At 42.2% G+C, this 20,600-nt stretch overlaps 1 protein-coding gene across 8 annotated transcripts in view; it reads right to left on the minus strand.

Annotated features, from left to right (window-relative positions):
• FBXW11 (F-box and WD repeat domain containing 11) overlaps positions 1-20,600 on the minus strand; it is a 131,603-nt gene that overhangs the window by 4,459 nt on the left and 106,544 nt on the right. For all 8 annotated transcript variants that reach the window (XM_070357415.1, XM_070357414.1, XM_070357412.1 and 5 more), the window contains 7 exons: positions 15,752-15,889; positions 13,652-13,770; positions 11,776-12,025; positions 8,788-8,906; positions 6,990-7,100; positions 6,049-6,127; positions 4,832-5,017 (listed from right to left, as the gene is read on the minus strand). In XM_070357415.1, coding sequence (XP_070213516.1) covers positions 4,856-5,017; positions 6,049-6,127; positions 6,990-7,100; positions 8,788-8,906; positions 11,776-12,025; positions 13,652-13,770; positions 15,752-15,889 — 978 coding nt within the window. In that variant the 3' untranslated portion in view covers positions 4,832-4,855. The remainder of the gene's footprint in view (positions 1-4,831; positions 5,018-6,048; positions 6,128-6,989; positions 7,101-8,787; positions 8,907-11,775; positions 12,026-13,651; positions 13,771-15,751; positions 15,890-20,600) is intronic.

Below are 20,600 nucleotides of genomic sequence, written 5' to 3' on the forward strand. Positions count from 1 at the left end.
AAGGGGGCGGGGAGAAGCACAGTTATCAACCACAATTTTTAAAAGCCTGAAAGGCTACGTACAAAGGAGTTAATAATAGCAAACCGAGGAATTTATTCTCTTCTTTTGGCCTACCAACTTTTACTAATTTCCAAATAATGATCCTATATTGTCTTCTAATAAAAAAGAGAGCTACTGTATACATAGCTCTTAGAAGTCAGTAATTTTTTAAAAAACGACTCAGCAAATAAATCTACTGCTTTAATTTCCCGACACAGAAATACTCTTACCTTATATTTTAGGGGTAAATATCTTACTGCAAGGTTAAATCATCATTATGGTAGTGCTTCTTATTATGCATAAATCTTACAGTATCACATGGTAATAATTTTTCCTTGTTACAATAAATGAAAAGAACTTGGAAAAGAGCAATGAAATTTATAAAGTTGACTGCCAAAGTTGTCAAAAGTAGTTCACTTTGAAGAGACAAACACATTTGAGGTTTCAATGCTTGTGCTGCTTAAAAAGCAGATAAGATTTTTCCACTGATTTGTGATTGTGGATCACAACAACGCAGTTGTTCTTAGGCTCCCAAAAAGGGGGTGAGAGGAGGGACTGGAAGAAGTAACACCTCAGTTTTCTTTCCACCAGAGCCAATGAGAGAGTGAGCCCTGGTGATCATTATTCCATCTCTCAGTCAAAGGAACTATGTTTCAGGGCAGTTTCACAAAGTCTATAAAAGTTGTCCAATTTGTGAATGTTTACTATGCTCTATAATTCATCTATCAAATATGCCAGAGGGGGGAGAAAACACACTACAGACGTCTTAGATTTTACCATGTGCTTCTCTAGTAGAGTGGCACATTTCAAAACCACCAAAGAGATACATTTAAGTTGCTGTATGATACACCTCCTCCTCTGACCCCATCCATCTCAGGTCGGTCAGTTGGAGCTGTCCATGTTCTGTTTTATGCATATCTCCAACACGGGAAAAATAAAAGCAGAGGCACTGGGATACAACAAAAGCAACGCAGAGAGAGAAATGTATAGCTTAGAATGGAAGTTAAGAACGGAATCAACTTAACAAAAGATGTGCAAGACTTCGACACTAAGAACTGCCAAGGCACTGCTCAAGAGAAACAAGAAGATTTAAATAATCAAGAGATATACTGGGTTTATGGATTAGAAGACTCAACATTTGTTAAAGATGGAAATTCTCCCCAAAATGATCTTTAGACTCAATGCAGTTCTGATCATAATCCCATAATCTTCATAGAATTTGACAATTTCATTCAAAAATGAGTATGAAAACCAAAAGGACCTAAAAGAATCAAAACAATGTTTTTAAAGTTGACTTATTATACAGTGTGGTATTGGCAAAAGGATAGCCATAGATCACAGAACAGAAGAGAGGCCAGAAAAACAACTACAAACAAGTGGGGAATTGAGTTTTTGACAGATTACTAAAGCAATTCAATGGAAGAGGACAGTCTCTTAATCCAATAGAGCTGGAATGACTAGATGGCTGTATACAAAACAAGAACATTGATATCCTTACCTCACACTATATACAAAAATTAACTCTAAAGAGATCAAAGACCTAAATGTCAAAGCTAAGCTCTTACAATGATGCTCGTCCAAACATGGTAGTCACTAGCTACATGTAGCTGTTTTAAGTTTAAATGAAGTATAAATATAATTAAAAATCCAATTCAATTTAAATGTAATTAAACACTCAGTTCCTAAATCAAACTGGACACATTTCATGAGCTTAATAGCTACACACAGCTCATGACTACCAAAGTGGATGGTGCAACTGTGGAAAACTGAAATCTAGTGAAAGAAACGTCAGTGTTTGCTAAGGCTGCGGTGGGGTCAGGTTCTGACTCAAGGACACAAGGGAACTTCTGGGGGTGACAGAAACGTTCTTATCTGGATTGTGGAGGAAGTTGCAGGGGAATGTAAATTTGTCACACAGTATACTTTAAGTGGGTACAATCTGTTTTATAAAAATCACACCTCAATAAAATTGATTCAAAAACAAAAATGGAGATTAGCGAAGGGAAAGGGCAGAGGGAGACGTGTACATATAGGCACCTGTGTATAGAAGACTATATCTAGTACTTTGACTATGCTAGTGTGGACAATTTATTCCAATTTCTTACTGAGTTACTCTCTATGTTTGTGGAAGGTGACTGTATGAATACACTGCAGTTTCTTATGCACACTTACTTATTTACGGTCAGATTCTGGTTGGCTGAGCAGAAAGGGCACAACGATGTCATGCTGGCCCCAGGAGCCACTCGGCCAACCAAGGCCAGCGAGCGCTCACGGTGCACTGTGCGGGGTCAGACACTGGGGCTCCAGAACAAGAAGGAGCGCCACAGCCTCGTGAGAGAGACAGGCGTGCACACCATTTCAACGCCAAAGAATAAACCAAGTCAGATCAGGTGAAGGAGAGAAGGTGGGGTGCTGGTCTCTACAAAGCCCTGACAACGCAAGCAAGGGGAGCAAGGGGCCAGAGGTCTGAGGAGTAATGAGGGAAAAGGAACAGAATTCAGTCTGGTTGGAGCACTGGGTTTTTGGAAGGGAAGAATGAGAGGCTGAAGTGGGGGAGGGTAGAGAGGACAGCAGGTGAGAGCTAGAGGGTGAAACTCCTGGTAGCTGGTCCTAGCTAAGCCTTGTTCCTAAAGGCAGCAGGGCGGTAGTGCAGGGCAGAGGCAGGGCGGTAGTGCAGGGCAGAGGCAGGGCGGTAGTGCAGGGCAGAGGCAGGGCGGTAGTGCAGGGCAGAGGCAGGGCGCTAGTGCAGGGCAGAGGCAGGGCGCTAGTGCAGGGCAGAGGCAGGGCGCTAGTGCAGGGAAGAGGCAGGGCGCTAGTGCAGGGCAGAGGCAGGGCGAAGGCAACCACAGGTGTCAGTAGGATCAAGGGTGGCCGGAAGAGGGAGAAGAAAATCCCAGGAAGGAAGGAGGAAACCAGTTTTCATTCGGGTCCATTCCTCCTTCCTCATGTATTTCTTTTTCTTTGGGGGAAGGAAGGCTGACTCGGGGATGAGCAAGCATTCAAGAGATCCTTGCCTTCTTCCTCTGTAATTTCCTGTAATTTAATAAATGTAAAAAGTGTGGCATGTGAATTTCTCAACTGACTTGTAAAGAATCTATCCAGAGAGAAAAAAAGCGAGGGAGATGGCCATTATCACAAGAGACAGCAGGAACACACTTGAGACCAGGATCAGCAACGATGTATGTGACTTAAGGGTCACTACCGTGGCTCAGCTCTTACAGCCGAGGAGGCACAGCCAACCCGTGGTGGCACTGAGTCCTCCTGGGTCCACGTGGGGTCCCGTCATCCTTCCTACTGACCGGCAGTACTCCAACCAGGCACTGCTGCTCAAACCGAGTTGGCATGAAGAAAAAACACACTGGCCATTCCTGATGCAGACCCTGGCTTCTCACTAATAATGGAATGGGGCAAGACCAGAGGTCAGCATACTTTTCTTAAAAGGTCAGAATGTGTACAGATTTTAGATGCTGTCAGCCACATGGTCTCTGTTGCAACTACTACTCAATTCTGCCACTGAAGCAGGAAAAAAGCCACAGACAATAGCTGTGGCTGGTGAGGGAGAGCGTATGGAGGACAGAAGGTAAGAGCTAGATGTTGAAACTCCTGGTTTCACAGACACAGACATGACTGTTTCCAATAAAACTATTTATGGGCATTGGAATTTGAATTTTATGTAATTTTCACATGTCTTAAAATAATACTGTTAAGTTTTTCAAAGTATTTAAAGTGCAAAACACTATTCTTAAACTGCTGTGCTAAGGATACAGAAGACTGGCAGAGGGTCAAATCTGGCCTCTCGCTGTAGGCCTGACCCTTGAGTAAGTCAAATTTCCTGGAGCAGAAATAAGGAGTATTTGAAAAGATGTCAACTTAGTGATCTATAAACCAGTGATTCCCTATCTTTTCACCAACAAATGTCACAATTCTACACATGGACTTTCTTTACATTTCTAATATTCAATAAATAGAAAAATATACAATGATAAAAAGCTACTAAGCACTAAGCAATGTACATAAATATGAATTTTATTAACAGTCTTTACATACGTGGTAGTACAATATGCACAACATTATTTCTTCAATCTACGAAGTTTAATGTGCACAGAATGCACAGGCCTCCTTGCGGAATTCTCAATTGGGATTACTGGTCCAGATGAACATGATCATCAGTTCCAAGGACACAGCCAAGGAAGGCTTCTCATTCTCTATTAATGGATAACCTTTGTAATCAAAACATGCCATCATCCATGGTTACAATGGCTCTAAGTCTGCCTGTAACCAGGGCAAAGAACTCTCCAGGGTACCTGCTGAGTCTAATGGATAAAAAGTGAGTTTTAGGGGCTCCCTCAACAAACACCCTTCTCTGACTCCTCCTTCAGGGAATGGCGGTGGTGGGTGGACTGTAATGGGAGGAAGGAGAGGTAGTTTTAAGAGTTTGGTGGACGGTGATTTTTTTTTTAAACTGAAAGACAAGAAAGAAAGAGAAAAAGAAGATCCTTATATTGCAAAACAGATTGGGGGATTTTTACTGGTATTAAATTGATATGACCTGGGAAACAGTTTTAAAAACAGGAACCATAGTTTCTGGCAATACGAAAACCCGCAATAATCAGGATTCTGATTCAGACCTTATTTTGATGTGACCATAAAGATACTAGAACTATACTAGAGTTCTATACTAGAACTCTGCAAAGCTGATGCCTCTAATAAAGACTAACCACATTGGTTCCTATTACTTCCCCAGAGGGAAGGTGGACTCAATCAGCCAAGTTACAAGTGGGGAAGTACTCACCTGAAACGGGTGAAGTGCAGACTGTTATCTGGAGATGTAAGTGTATGTTCTGGAGGGAGAACGGGTCTCATTCTGGGCACTGGGAGGCACATTTAAGAAATCCCAAATCAAAATTGTGTCATCGTGCGAGCTGCTGATGATCTGAAATTCATCAAACTGTAGCCGAAACACACGTCCAGAGTGTTCCTGGGAAACATATCAGCTTGATGAATAAAACGAGACCTTGACAATCCCTCCTATCACCAGGGAGCTGGCACAGGCTAAAAATACAGCTCCTTATCCAGGTTTCCTAAATAAGTCTCCAGAGCTTACTGAGCTTTGCCCTTCACCCAAGGAACACATATTCTGCTTCTACTTCAAGGGTTTTCTTTAACTTTGTATTCTAGATTCTGTCCCATTAATATGTCAAAGAAGAAAAACTGCCTGATCGTCTCGCAACGATATTTAATACCTATTCTTGATACACTGTAAAAACTAGGCCCAGAAGGATAGTGTTTTTAACATGACCAAGCATACCTATCTCAAACCACAGCCAACGTCGAAATCAATGGTGAAATATCAGAAGTATTCCTATTAATATCAAGAAGGAAACAAGAATGGCCCTGACTGAAGTTCCGCATGTTCTAGTCAATGCAAGGAGGGAAGAAATAGAAGCTAAAACTATTAAAAATAAGAAAAATCAATCCATATTTTCAGACAACTGTCTCCTCAAAAATACAACAAAAGCAAACAGATTATTAGAAATAATGAGCTTGGTGAAGTAAGCTTGCTAATGAGCTTGCTAAAATAAAATTAACATATAAAAACAAGTATTCCTGTATGCCAGCAATAATGCCTAGAACACAGACTGAGGGGAAAGTTCACCATAACCTACAAAACGTGCTGCGTTGTAAAACACAACCCAGCCACAGACACCCGTATTAGGAAATCTCCCAAACCTGCAGACAGGAAATACTCCTCGCTCCAGGAGGAAGCCAGGCCATCTACAAATGAGGGCCTGCTTTCATATTTTAAGCTGTGTCACCACTCCCAGGAGAGAGCTCACAGCGGTACGAATGGAAGACAGTCTCCGGTGCTGACTAAACTAATGAAGAGCCCACTCCGCAGAAGGAGCGCCGTGAGGTGTGGGCGCTCTCCAGTGGCGGGCTCAGGGAGGTCATCTGCGGGGGCCAACTGCCAACACAGGGAAGCGCTTCCCATTCCAACACATCACATACCACCAGCGTGCGCAGACACAACGTGCTTGCCGGGGCTCGCGGGTCGAGAGCAGCTTGCAAGTCCCAAACTTTGATTTTCCTAGAACGGAGAATGAGATGGCAATGGGTGGGAAAGTTAACGTTTTACACACTGTCAAGCATTTCCTTGACAAAAAGGAGTGCATTTGAACTGCCTATTTTAAAAGCTAGTGGGCAATCTGCTGATGTTTTGTCAAGGTATTTAAACCAATTACACTTGCTTTGGAAGAAATAAGGACCTACACATTCTCCGAATTGCTGAAATGGTGAAGAACTATTATTTGAGGGGATACAAGAAAACAACTTCATGTTATCTCAATTCAATTCCTGACTTGATAATCTGTGTCACCAAATTCATTCATCAGGGGGCTCTCTAGGGCTGAGTAGGTGCCACTGACAGAAGCTAGGGCTCTTGGTGAAATTCCAAGGATACCTTTCTCCAAACTAAACAAACGCTGAAAGTTAATAATAGGAGTATGAACAGACCAACTAACTCAGTGAAGTATATATAAGGTCATCTTGAAAGGTTTATGGTTGCCATTTGCTCATTTTAAAAGTCATGAGGCTTTTTAAAGAGGATGTGTTCAATCTACCAAAAGGGGAAAATAAATTTATCATTGAACTCACCATACACACACAAAAAAGCCTGGTTTAATTTAGGGCTGGGACAAAGAACTGAATTTCCACACAGCCTAAGCTACTCCCTTCAGTTTATGATAATGGTTAAAAGCATAAGCTTAGTTCATCCTTCTGGGCCTGAGTGTCCCCACACATCAAGTGGTGTCACACCCGCCATCCACTATCACGAAGGAAATAGAACACCCAGCACGGGGCCCGGCAATACACGGCTGCTTCATAAGCAGTACTTCCTGTTCCTCTTCAAATAGTTGTGGCTGTGCCATTTGAAAATCTGAAACACATACCCATCATAGGCCCCGCTGACAATCCTCTTGTTATCAAACCGGATGCATCGGACCAATTCTTCATGTCCCTCAAGGACTCTCAAACAGGCGCCACATTCAATGTCCCACAGCCTTCAGTGAAAAACAGAGCTCTGTGAGCCAGCCTTGCACATGACCACACTACCCACACATCTTCACCATCCTGGGAGCACGTATTTCTGTTTCATTCCTGCCACATTACACACATTCAAAGACGCATGTGTGTATCTTATTCAGGTATTTTTTAAGAACTTGGGAAGAGGCCTTACTTTTCACTTGAAACTTTTAAAAATCATGTTGTTATTATTTAAATAAGACCAACAAACAAGAAATTTCAATTATATTTAGTTCCCAGGCATTCTAGTAAAGTCTGAATGGATGAAACCAAGGAGTCAAATGATCTGGGAAGGATTTTTCTGAGGGAGATGAGGATTGTAGGCTGTAAAGAAGAAGCATATGGGTGTAGGGGAGATGAGAGAGATGGCCCAGGGGGTAGGCTTCCAAGCCAGGCACTTGGAGCCTGGAGGCCATGAGGCCCGCTGTGATTAGGACCAGTGGACCAGCTGGTGGTCTCATCTCCCAATTGGCTTAGGGACATCCCCTTCCTATGACAGACTGCAACCTCGGGCTACCCAGAGCACAGCGGGGATCTCTTACTGGGTCCATGTCTTAGAAACACGAACCCACTGACTACATACGGCCCTTTTCTCTATACGATTTATGTAGCAATTCTGGAAATAGAGTTTTTTTTCTATTATCATTGATATGTCTACATTATTTGCAAAAAAGAAATCACAGTAAACTAATATGCACAAACAAAGCTAGCAAATCTATACTGCTGTTTTCTTAGCCTCCAGCAGTAGAGCCCAGTAGCTCCTGTCACACATCCAATGACTATTCTATCCTAAGCAACAGCTCTCCACCATCAGTGAGGGTGGCTTCCTAATCTACTGTGAAGACAGCCAGTCAGCACTGCCCCTATGACTCCAGAGGTTCCCTTCCTTAAACTAGACAGCAATGCACATTATTATTTTGCAAAAGCTAAGAGATTCCAATGAGGAAGTTATAGATTGTTTATTGTTGAAACATTACATAATGCAAAGCACAGAGAATGCAACAGAACGAAGATTCAAATTCTCAACGGACTTTTATGATATCTTCACATTTAAAATGGTAAAGAAAACTCTTGGCAGTTATAGCTATATTGTATCTGCTTTCATTCTTTTTTTAAAAAATAATCTTGAACCGAATCCGTATTTTGCTCAAACAGCCAATTTGTTTATAAAACTTACTAGCAGATGTTGGGATGGTGGAAAAAAGACCTGGGATAATTAAGTAGATATTTGAGGAAAGTTTTTAATACAATAAAAAGTATTTAAGGATAGGCATATTTATTAGAAAGAAAGAACAACGAACCTTGGGGAGAAAAAAGGGAGATAAACGACTAAGCAGGAATTGATGACACTCCCATCTGCTGGGGAGAGAGGCAGGAGCTCACAGGTGAGGGAAGCAGAGCATCAGGCGGGAGCATGCTCTGTTCTGAGGCATTTGGGCCGTAAGCGATTTTGGGTGGAGGTGAGGCTGTAAAACCCTGTGCACTGGGGAGTCTTGCAGGAACACCCAGGACATACACAATCCGCCCACTTTAGTACGCAGAGCCAGATACACGTAGAAAAATACCTGAAGCTTGCTTATCAGAAGCAGCCCCCAAACCAAGTCTGCTGAGCATCAGGACTGAGAGACGTGAGCCCACTGGCTCGGCACAGCCACTTCCACCCACCTTATGGTATTGTCTGATGACCCACTGACAACCAGCCGGTCCCGGTACTGGAGGCAGGCAATGCCACGCTTGTGCCCGTTCAGAGTGCGGACAAACTCACAGGTGCTCGTGCTCCAGACCTGCAGGCAATTAGCAATACTGTCAAGAATGGATGCGGAAAAGCTCTCGACAAGATACCTTAAAACACAAGCAGAGCTGCTAAGAACGACCAAAACACCTGATTAGGAAATATGCTGTGGGGGCTGGGGACAGACTGGACAGCATTACATCCTCTCATAGGAAATACGCTGCGGGGGCTGGGGGACAGACTGGACAGCATTACATCCTCTCAGCTGTGGAGGGACAGAACTGGAATGAGGGAGCTGTGGAGTCTCCAAACCTTGAGATCTTCTCAAAGAGAACTTCTCCTGGAGGCTTCCCACATCCATTTGCCTACAGGGAAGGGTTTGGGCCAGATTTTATGTTTTTACGCCAGCTGACATGTCAAACCCAATGTAACTGATGTGAAAAGGCTTCACCTTTCACATTCTCCTCTTTTCCAGCAGTTTCTCAAACAGCTCCATTTGTTTTGACACACCACTGCTAATATTATGTATGTGAAATAAACAATCCCCCTTTTGTGAAGCTGTCTGCAAGACTCAGATGTCCACAAACACACTTAACACAGGCCAAATGAGATGCAAAGCAGCCAATGTGCCCTGAACTATTTTATTAGCTGCATCTGCAGTTGAACGGGACGACTAGCTATCCAGAGGCAAAAGGGTGAAGTGGAATCCCCATGTCACACCGTATCCAAAAATTTACTTCATCATGGATCAACGACCTAAATGAAGGAACTGAAACTATAACCCTCAGAAGAAACAAGAGTAAATCTCTGTGGCCTTGTGCTAGGCAACTTCTCAGATATGACAGTAAAAGTACAAGTAACAACAACAAATTGGTAAACTGAATTTCATCAAAGTTAAAAGTGTTTCAAAGGACGCTATCAAGAAAGTGAAAACATGGGCTTCCCTGTTTCCACTTTCTTCCAGTGGTTAAGAATCCACCTTGCAATGCAAGGGACACCGCCCTGATGGTTGGTTGGGCAACACCCCACGGCCCACGGAGCGACACGGCCCGTGCACCAGAGCCTGTGCTCTGCAACGAGAGAAGCCACCACAATAAGAAGCCTGTGCAACGCAACAAAGAGTAGCTCCTGCTTATGGCAACTAGAGAAACTCCACGTGCAGCAACCAAGACTGCCCCCATAGCCAAAAAATAAAATAAATTTAAAAATTTTAAACTTTATCTGATAAGGGACTTGTAACCAGAATATGCAAAGAACTTTTGCAACTGAATAATAAAAAGACAAATAATCTAAGCTTTGAAATGAGCAAAAGATTTAAGTAGATGTTTCTTCAAAGAACTTATAAAAATGGTCAATAAGTCCATGAACAGATGCTCAACATCATTAGTCATTAGGAAAATGGAAAGCAAAACTGCAGATATACTACTACTAAACACCTTCTAGGATGGCTATGATAAAAAGACACACACATACACACGCACAAGTGTTAGTGAGGACGTGGCGAAATATCTGGGCTGATATTATGCAATCTGTTTTATAATAGGGCCCAAACCCTCTTGGCTTGCAGACACGGGTCTTGCACAAATTGGTCTGATTGAGTGATGAGTGAGTTGCCACAAATCCTAGTTTTTCAGCTTCTAGGCTATCCAATCTGAAGTTTGATGGAATCTAGTCTTGATGTGTGGAACTAGATACTAGAATGCTGGCCAGTATAGGTCATAAAAGGAAGGTTTCTGATGAAGTCATTTTGGAAAACAGTTTGACAGTTCCTCAAAATGTTCAACATAGTTACCATCCCAAGACAATTAAAAATATATGTACTTGCAAAAAATCTGTACACAAATATTTATGGCAGCATTATTTATAATAGATAGAATGCGTAAACAATCAAAATATTCATGAACCAATGAATGAATAAAAATGTGGACCATCCACACACAGAATTTCATTTAGTCATCACAAGGGGTGAAGCACTGATGCATGCTGCAAAGTACACGGATGAACCCTGAAAATACTACACGCAGTGAAAGAGGCCAGGCACAAAAAGCCACACGTAATATACGGTGACATTTACCTTAAACATCTAAAATAGGCAGATCCACAGACAGAAAGTAGATTACCAGGGATCAGAGGAAGAGAATAGCAGTTGACTGCTAACAGGCATGAGGTTTTTACGGAGGGTGATGAAAATATTCTGAAACTAGTGAGAGTCAAACACCACTATGAATATACTAAATCACTGAATGGTATGCTTTAAAATAATAAATCTTATGGTATGTGAATTATATCTCAATAAGGCTGCTGTAAGAATAAAAGGAAAGCTAAACGTTTTAAGGTTCACAAGGTACTGGAATCAGCACTGCATTCACCACGTCCGATGGATCACCCAGGACCGCTGCTTATCACGTCTGCCTCACACCACATGCTGAGCTCCTTGGAGGCAGGGGCGTGTCTTGCCCAACACTGCATCTTCAGCACCAAGCCCAAGGTTGATGATACGTCAGGCTCTCAAGGTTAGGTGAATAAATCAAACTTCAGCTCTGCCACTGACTAGCTGTGTGGTGGTCTCCAGCCCAGCCCATCTGTAACACGTGGCTCAACAAGAGTGCTAAGAGGGCGGTGTGAGGCAGTGATGGGAAGCATCCACGCATGACACACGTCCCGCAGGGAGTTCTCTTCCCATGAAAAGGCCGTCAGCAGTAACAATCTCCTTTCATGAGACAGAGGACTGCCCGTGACCCTCTTCTCAGACCTTGCCTATGACTCTAGAAACAAAGACTGAGCATGCCTTGACGTCTCACAAGCACAAATGGAGGAGAATCGAGATCTTGCCAGATGTGAGGCTGGTATAAGCCACAGCGGCTTTCTCTATGTGCAGAAGGGATGGGAATAAACAGAGTTCTGACTGTGGACACACTCACTTTGATGGTCCTGTCCCCAGAGGCGGACACTATGTACTTGTCGTCAAAGTCCACGACGTTGACTGCAGCCCGGTGGCCGACAAGGACCCGGCGCAGAGTGATGTCGGTGGCAGAGGCCATGTCCCACACGGCGATGGAGCGGTCCTTGGAGCAGGTCACCATCAGCCCGTTGCTGAAGCGCAAGTGGAGCACGGCCTCGTTGTGGTGGATCAACGTGTTCAGAACTTCGCCTGTGTTCACATCCCAGACTCTAGAGCAGAACAGAAGAGCACAAGGCTTAATTACTGAGACAACCAGGAAAAGACTCCAGAGTCTGTGCTCTGGGCCCACTGTTAGTACTAACCCTAACAGCAGGCGGGGGAAGTGTGGACTTCACACGTATTTGGTGATTGGGACCTGCTTAAAAGGAGCCCCCGGAAGCAATTTTTCTATCTGCAAAGAAATGTGCAGATGGTTTCAAAAAGGTCAATTCTGCCCAGGTATTCAGGGATGGTGTTTGCAGGCTTGTGTTGGTGACAAAAAAATGATTCAAGAAATCATTGGCCTTTGCAATGAGCCCAAGATGACAGAGAAGATGGCTTGGTGGCTGGGTTTCAAGCATGAGGTTCTTTATGACCTTTGGCAAGCTTCTGAGTCTATTATGTATCCACTGCAAACTGGAGACTGTAAGTCATGGTGTCTCCTCAATTACACACCAGTCTGTTTACCCGACCACTTTACGGACAAAGTCAGTGTCTCCAGCTCCTTGGGTTCTTAGGGGCAATCCGTCACATCATAACTTTTCTGTAACCCCAAACTCCTAAGGGTACAAGTTCACGTGGAGGAGAGGAGGAAGATTCACACTTCTGGAGCTGAGACATGATCTGTGTCAGCAGGAGCAGCCTGAAGCCCTGAGTCAGGCAAAGGATATAGGCGTGCTGGTGACTATCTCTATCTCTTAGGTGTGCCTGTAAAACAACCCTCTTCAAGTCTCTGACTCACCCTAGGAGAGGCATTTCCTTTCCTCCACACGGCAGGCCTTTCTCCAGCTACCAGCAGTCCAGCTGAGGCTGTACCGTATTATGTCTAGGCTCTGGTGAACTCATCACTATACCAAAATCCAAAACTATTTGGAGTGAAAAATGTCCTTGTCCCAGGGGTTTAGGAGTAGATCCAAGTAAGGTTTCCTTTCTACTCTCAATCCCAACCAGCAATCTTAGCTTCCCTTCTACTACAGAACACTGCCACTTCTGTCTTCATCACCTGGGCCTTGTGACAGCATCTGAGAACTGGAGTCTCCACTACTAGAAAAGCTACATATCAACACAGTCTTGAATGACAAAACGCAAGGCTCAAAATTAACTATATGTGTAAATTATTTGCCTCTCTGGCCTCAGTTTCCCAAAACTACACCTATATAAAAGAAGATACTATTTACCTATTTGGAAAGGTTTCTGTGAGAATTCAACAGGAAAACATCATACAAAATATCTGGCACATTATTTGGCACATTATTAAGAGTGCTGCAAATAGCTGCCTCTGATTCTTTCTAGTATCCATAGGTTACTACCCATCACACTCCTACAACACCCCACCTCCTTCCTCTACCCTCTGGAGCATGGTCTCCGGGGAAAAGCTAGCTTGATACGAGGTAATGTGCTTTTACAGGAAAGCAGGTGCCATCTCTGTAACGTATGGTAATGGGAATAGGACCTGCTTAACAAAGTTAGCTCTCCTGTCTATTTTGCTCTAATGCAGCTACACCAAAAGTGGTTTTTAAATAGAGCATACAAAAACATATACACGGTATGTGTGTACTTTATTGCAGAAGAGGGTATGAACCTCAGTCTTCTCATGGAAGGTATACAAGTTCAGACTAGTGAAGCCATATCCTCACCTCACTGTGGAGTCTGAAGAGCCAGTCACAATGACACGTTCATCATACTGGAGACAAAGGACAGAGCCAGTGTGGCCCGTTAACACTTTCAAACATTCCAAGCTGGTTTTATCCCAAATCTATTGAGACAAGATCAACCACAAACAGTAATTTAGTATATCACATTCTGATACATGTTCTTATCTCACCTTATTTTCTGAATCATAAAACAAGACAAAGCTGTGTTCCAGTAAATAAGAGCAATGAACATCCAACAGGTGGTAAATGACAAGGGGGAAGAGGCAGTACTGAACGACTTCCACGACAGATGGACCATTCTGTTGACTCTGTCCCCGTTACTACTGTGTCCATTATACTCAGCAGCCTTATAAAGAGAATTTTTAAATAAACTCTGCAAAAAGAGTTGGCTCACCCTCTGGAAAACAATATGACAGTATCTATTAAGAGTCTTTAAGAACGCACACCCTTTAACCCATGACATTGTTTACGAAAAATTTAAAATGAAAAATGTTGAGCATCTTACAAAAAATTTCACAGTAAATTATGGAGAGTTTTTAATGAGAAAATACACTGTTTTATTAAGTTATGTTTTTCGAAAAACCAGACTAAAAGTCATCCACGTAATGACATAAATACTAAGTATGTTTTAAAGCAAAGATTAAAAGGAAGTAAAATGGTGACAGTTGGCTCTATACTCTGAGTGTTGTTTTTCTCCCTTCTTTTGATCTTTCCAGTGGTTTCCAAGTTTTTGAGACTGTTCACAAATAATGGGAACGATGGGAAGTGATTTTCTTCAAAGACTGTATTGTTAAAAATAGATTCTTGTGGACCTATTTCTTGGGGCTTCCCTGGTGGTTCAGGTTGTAAAGAATCTGCCTGCAATGCAGGAGACCTGGGTTCGATTCCTGGGTCAGGAAGATCTCCTGGAAAAGGGAATGGCTACCCACTCCCTTACCTGGGGAATTCCACGGATGGAGGAGCCTGGCGGGCTACAATCCACGAGGTCACAAAGAGTCAGACACGACTGAGTGACTGATTAGCACTTTCACCTCTTTCTTCCCTTGTAAAAATACTATCATAATTTGCAGTGTTCCTAAAGTGAACTACAAATGGCCAATGCAAATTAGGATAGTATGTTCTCACAAAAACATGCATGCATATGTTCATAGTGGCTCTCTCTATTGATAATTGTGAAGAACCATAAACACAAATAGGTAAATGGATAAACACACCGTGGTGTAGCCGTAAAGAGGAGTGCTACCCAGCAGTAATAAGGAGTCAACTGTCGTCAAATGCGACAGTGTAGCAGAATCTCAAATGCACAATGCTAAGTATAGAAACCTAGACTCAAACGGTTTTACTATGTGAGTCCCTTTACAGGACATTCTCAAGAAGGCAAAATTACAGGGACAGAAAAAAAAACATCCGTAGTTGTCAGCGCCTGAGGAACCAAACAGGTAAACACAAAGAAGCAGGGCAAAGAGTCTGGGGGACGGCAGAGCTGTTCTGGGTCCTGATCACTGTTACGGCTGCACAACTATCTGTGCTTATCAAAACTCACAGAACTTTACACCGAAAGAGCATATGTAAATTATAACCAAAAATCTAAAAATCACACATTTTCTTAAATATGAGAAAATAAGCTACAAACAATATGAAAAAACATGTTAGAGCCATTAAACATTAAACACAAAGAAATTATCCAGTTTATCTACTACTGAAAAGTGGATAAAAACAACATAAATTGCTCTTTCTTTTGTGTTATCAACTTAGCCTTTCACAGAATCCATAAAAGGTAATGACTCTTGATTTATGTGCATGTTAGCAACACTTTCACCAGCTAGCAAAGTACCCAGGAGCCCTGTGACACTGAGGTATTGCCCACTTGCACCTACATACAGAATACAGAAGTGAATGTGCTTCGGGAAGGGAAAGCCGTGAGAGGATCCAGGGGTCTGCTGTTAGTAGAGTGCAGACAGCTGCCAAGGTTGAGTGAAACAGACAAAAACCAATCAGGAGGAAATGAAGAGACTGTTACATCTAGTGTCTAACATGTAACCACAGTTCTAAAAATAACACACACAAAATACAGTCATTTACCTTAATGGAATTGTCTCGCAGGCCGCTGATAATTTTCTCGTCGTCATACTGTAAGCAGTAGACGCCTTTGCTGTTCTCAGAGCGACACTGAATCCGCTGCAGGTTGTGCCGCCCACACCGCCAGTTAGACTCTATAGTCTGGGGAAAGGGGGCGACAGGTGAGCTTCCGTCAATCAACTGTTCTATCAGGGTGCAGTCTTTGCATTTCACAAACAGCACACCAGGGATACTCCATCTTGGTCTGATAGCTGTCTGTGGATAGGAATTAAACTCTTTTCCAAGTAAGACATTAGCCCAACAGTATTTTTCCTCAAACGTTCACTGCTCATCTGGCAACTATCACAAGATTTCCAATGAGTGTGGGTTGGGTTTGGAAAAAATGGCCTAGATACAATTCAATATGCTTAAACAATGCTATTTGAACCCAAAACATACAAACAAATAGTAACTCACTGGATCATTCTTTAATGCCACTTAAAATATTTGGCAGAAGACCACCACTAACATAAGTATATACTAACAACCTGTGTATCTATGCAAAACACTGTCTTGATTAGTGAGAAAATACACTGAAAATACCACATGCCGACTACTACAGAAAGAACTGTGTCATCCATTTCTAATCTTCCACAGACTGAAGCTCCTTCAGAGGAAGAATGGCACATTCCAGTCCTGATTTTCATTCTTTCATCATTCATTCAACACTTACTGAGATGTTGGATACTCCAGGTACTGACTGACCGACTGTGCCAGGCAAGGGGATGAAAAGATTGACAGGAAGCATAGCTGGATACACACTAAATCATGTTTATTTGGTTCAATGATCCATGCATCTACCTTGGAAGGAAGTTCTCCTTACTTCCCTTTTACAAACAAGGAGTTTAACTTGCCTGGGGCCACAAAACTAGTAACTGGATGAGCTGGAAACCACACCCAGTTCCTTCCTGACTCTGAGCCTACGGTTTTTCTTTTAAAATATGCAGTGTCCACAAAGTATAGAGGCAATGAACACAGAACTTAGATCAGTAACAACTCCACATAAAGTATCAGAGTCAAACCAGTGATTAAAACTAAGTGCTGCAGGACTTAAAGGGTCTCATATAGTGCTATGGCCTGAGACCAGTGGGCAAAGTTTAATGAGGAGGTGGGCCATGCCCAGAACACTAGGCCTATCTCTGGCAGTGGATGTCAGGGATTTTCAGGATCAAAAGACACAGTGTTTCCACTAAGGACAACCAAAGTATAAATTCCTGATTCTTGAAATTAGGGGACAATAGGGACTACAATAATTGGTTATACTAGTTCAAAATACTCATCTGAGTAGTTAAAAGCTTAATTAATTGCTTAAGTGAAGAAAGGAGATAAATCTCATGGTTATTCACAAAGTTAAGCACTTAATTACTGGTTCTTCTGACATCTAACAAACCACATTTCTTATTTTGAAGGCAACAGCTTCTGTATGCTCTAAAATGTTACAATTTACTGAATGTTATATGCAGGTGCCATGTTTCCATAATACTATGCCACGTGTTTTATACAGCTTATAATACTCATTTGATCATCATGAGTCTGAAGCCAAAATTATTATTCTTATTTTACAGAAAAAGAAATTGAGCATTGGAGATACGGATACATTTATACTTAAAAAGAAAATGCCTTCTCATTTTTGGCCTCTGTACTTAGCACAGGAAGCCTGGAAATGCACGCCCTGTTCTCAGAGCTCCCATACATGGCCTTGAGAGAGGGCAGGATCACATATTTCCAACAACCAGGGGGATGCAAAGAGGTGCCATGGAGGTCCCAAGAGCAAGAAATAGTTCATCTGTCCATCTGCTACCAAATGAGAGCTTCTTAGCCATCATCATCATCTCTAGTGCGTCTATAAAATGCCAGACATAAAGCCACATTTCAAAAACAAAAAAAAATTTATTGCACTATGGCTACTGCTATCAAGGTAGACGAAAGACCTGTCTGTGTAAGCAACTTTATAAAAAGGGATCCAGACAATAAAGAATCTCTGAAATTGAACTCAGTGCTGGGAACCATTTAGAGAAATGCTATATTTTTAGAGAGTGACTAAGCCACTTCAGCATGCTAAGCACACCAGGAAAATTCTGACTTAGAAGGCAGATCTACTGGTAACAAGTCTTATTCATGACCAATGACTCCTGGCAGTGGTTACCAGTATTCAGGCTACACTCTTGGGGCCCAGAAAGTTGCTACTGAATGTGACTCCATATAAACCCGAAGTATTTCAAAGATGAATACATAACCTGTCTTCTCAATATATTTGGTATTATTTTTAAAATTCAAATCACCATTCTTAGTTTTAAAACATACACAATTGCTTTAAAATATTATTGAATCAGTAAATAGCTTTGCTACCCTATATTTCAATGAATAGAAAAAGCACATTTACTATCCCTATTTTTGGGGGAAAAAAAATTTTGTTTTAACTTTGGTATGGGAATCCTCAAAAGAATTTCCTACATGCCCTCCCACTACTCTAAAATGTTTTCTAGAACCCAGTGACTTGGTTATAGACTATTACTGTACTTCAAGTCCTGAGGACACAGCAGAGAGAAGCTGGGTACGGCAACACGATCCGCCTGTGGTAGTACCCCCATCCCCTGAGATGTCTGGACAAAGAATACTACCCAACATAAAGGGCCAAGCCAGACCTGTAGCTCCAACTCTCAAACAAGAGCCAGAGGCCAGAATCTCTCAAAAGCTCTGCTAGAATCTCTCAAAAGCTCTGCTTTCATTCTAAGTCAAGTAGATGTTAGGAAATAGCTTAGCTTCTCAAACTGAGGAGGAGCCTAATTTTCTAGAATATATTTCCAAATTTTAAAAGAAAAATCTTACCAAATAATTTTTGATGGTCCTTTTAGGAAGTTCCCATCTAGGGCTATTTTAAAAATTATTAGGTTCCTGAATCCCAAAACAAAAGCAGCTTGTTTCAAAATGCCAGGAAAGGGACGCTACAGCAGAGCCGGCAGCGGACTGCTCCGTTGCACACCAACCCTGTGTAACTCCTAAGACCTCACTCTTCTCAAGTCTCAAGGCCACCCACAAAAGAAAGCAGCACTTCCTGCTGACTGTGCCTGCCCAAAATACTACCTACCACTATATGTGACGACCTCAACTCTTATTAGAATGCTTATATAAGCCAGGTCTTTTTCAGAAAAAAACAGACCTTTTAAAATGGAAGGCAGCCCATTGTGGCAGAAAATACCTAGGTCAATTAGCAGTTTTGGCAAATGACTTGGGACTATTTGAGCTGCAGTTTTTCCTCTTCTGTAAAAATGGAAACTATATACTTTCTCAAACCTACTGGAAGGATCAAATGAGATTACGTGTGTAAGGTGTTTAGCACAGGGCCTACAGATGGCACCAGCGATGCTCTTCCGCTTTGTAGAGAACAATGGCCAAAGGAGTAGGCGGTGACCAGAAAAAATCTCACCAAATTGCTAGGAACTGCTGTCTCGGTCTAGGTTGATCTTCAACGCTGATCAGCCGGAGCCCTCCCAAACCATTCCCAGGAAGGGGTTCAGCCTTCAAATGCAATTCAACAATTACCTTAATGTCAGCAGCAGGAATACAGGGCATACACAGGTGCACCTTTTTAATGATGCAGATACCTGCCTTTCACTTGGACATCCTGTGGTATGGCTACTGTAGAGGAATATTTCATGTTTTTGAGAACTTTTAAAATCCCCTTACCCTGTGCAAATTTTCAAAATAACTGGGAAAGTAGCCATGATACACAGAGTATACAGCAGCATTTAAATTGGCAATAGAGTGAAAACAGATGTCTGAGTATGAAGGAATAACATTATTTTTAGAAGCCTAAACACAACTGGGTGGGTGGGCAAGTTTCGGCATTTTCTGGTTAGGACAATGTTAATATCAAGTCTGCAAACCACAAAAAAGCTCCCCACTTTCCCTGAATAAAATGTGGTTTATTAAAAGGTGCGATACAACACACCATCATTTTACTAGTGGTCTGTTCCAAGGAGAGGGCTTCAAAGGCTTTAATCCAGAGAATTAAAAAAAAAAAAAGGAAAAAAGCATTCTACATGAAAGAGTTTGTCACTACTCTGAGATGACAAAGAGAAAAATCCAAGTTCAGGACATCAGAACTCTGACTGATTGAGCCTACTGTAACAACTCCCATCTCCCTGTCGAGGAACGCCTAAGGGCATGGTAGGACAAAAAGGGTTTTGGACTAAAAATTTTGGTTCTGACAATTTGAGAGATGAATTAAATCACTGTGGCAAAGTACCTAACAGTAAGCTCACTATTAATAATGATGATGATGGTAACAATTAAGACTCTAGAAAGCAATGGCAATATGGTTGTTTCTTTTAGGACTGTGCCTCAGGTTTTCCAGGAATTCCTTCTCAATTCAGAGGATCTCTAAACTCTCTCCCTCCCACCCTACCCCCTTCCCCTTTTCCCTTCTACCCGTGTGTGTGTGTGTGGGGGGGCAAGAATACCCATGAGAGATGAAACTTTGCAGAAAGCTAAGAATTCTTATTCTCTCCAGGCTTCATTTCTTATATTCTCATTTCCTGAATAATAAGGCTTGGCTACACTAAGCCAGGTTCCCTACTCTTCTTAAAAATTAGCCAATTCCTCTTGGGTCAGTGCGGAAGGGCAAGGTCATCTGCTTGTCAGAGCCAAATATGGGGATGCATAGATGACAGGAGCCAGCACATGAGCTAGAACTGTCAAGGCAGAGCAAGAAGGAGAAAAAGCAGAAGGAGAGAAAGCAAAAGGGGCTGTGAACTGGCAACCCTGCAGAGTATGTGGGGAAAAAAACCGACTCTAAGGTTGTGTGTAGATG

The sequence above is a fragment of the Bos mutus genome, chromosome 20 (genome assembly GCF_027580195.1).
Source record: "Bos mutus isolate GX-2022 chromosome 20, NWIPB_WYAK_1.1, whole genome shotgun sequence".
Lineage (NCBI taxonomy): Eukaryota > Metazoa > Chordata > Mammalia > Artiodactyla > Bovidae > Bos > Bos mutus.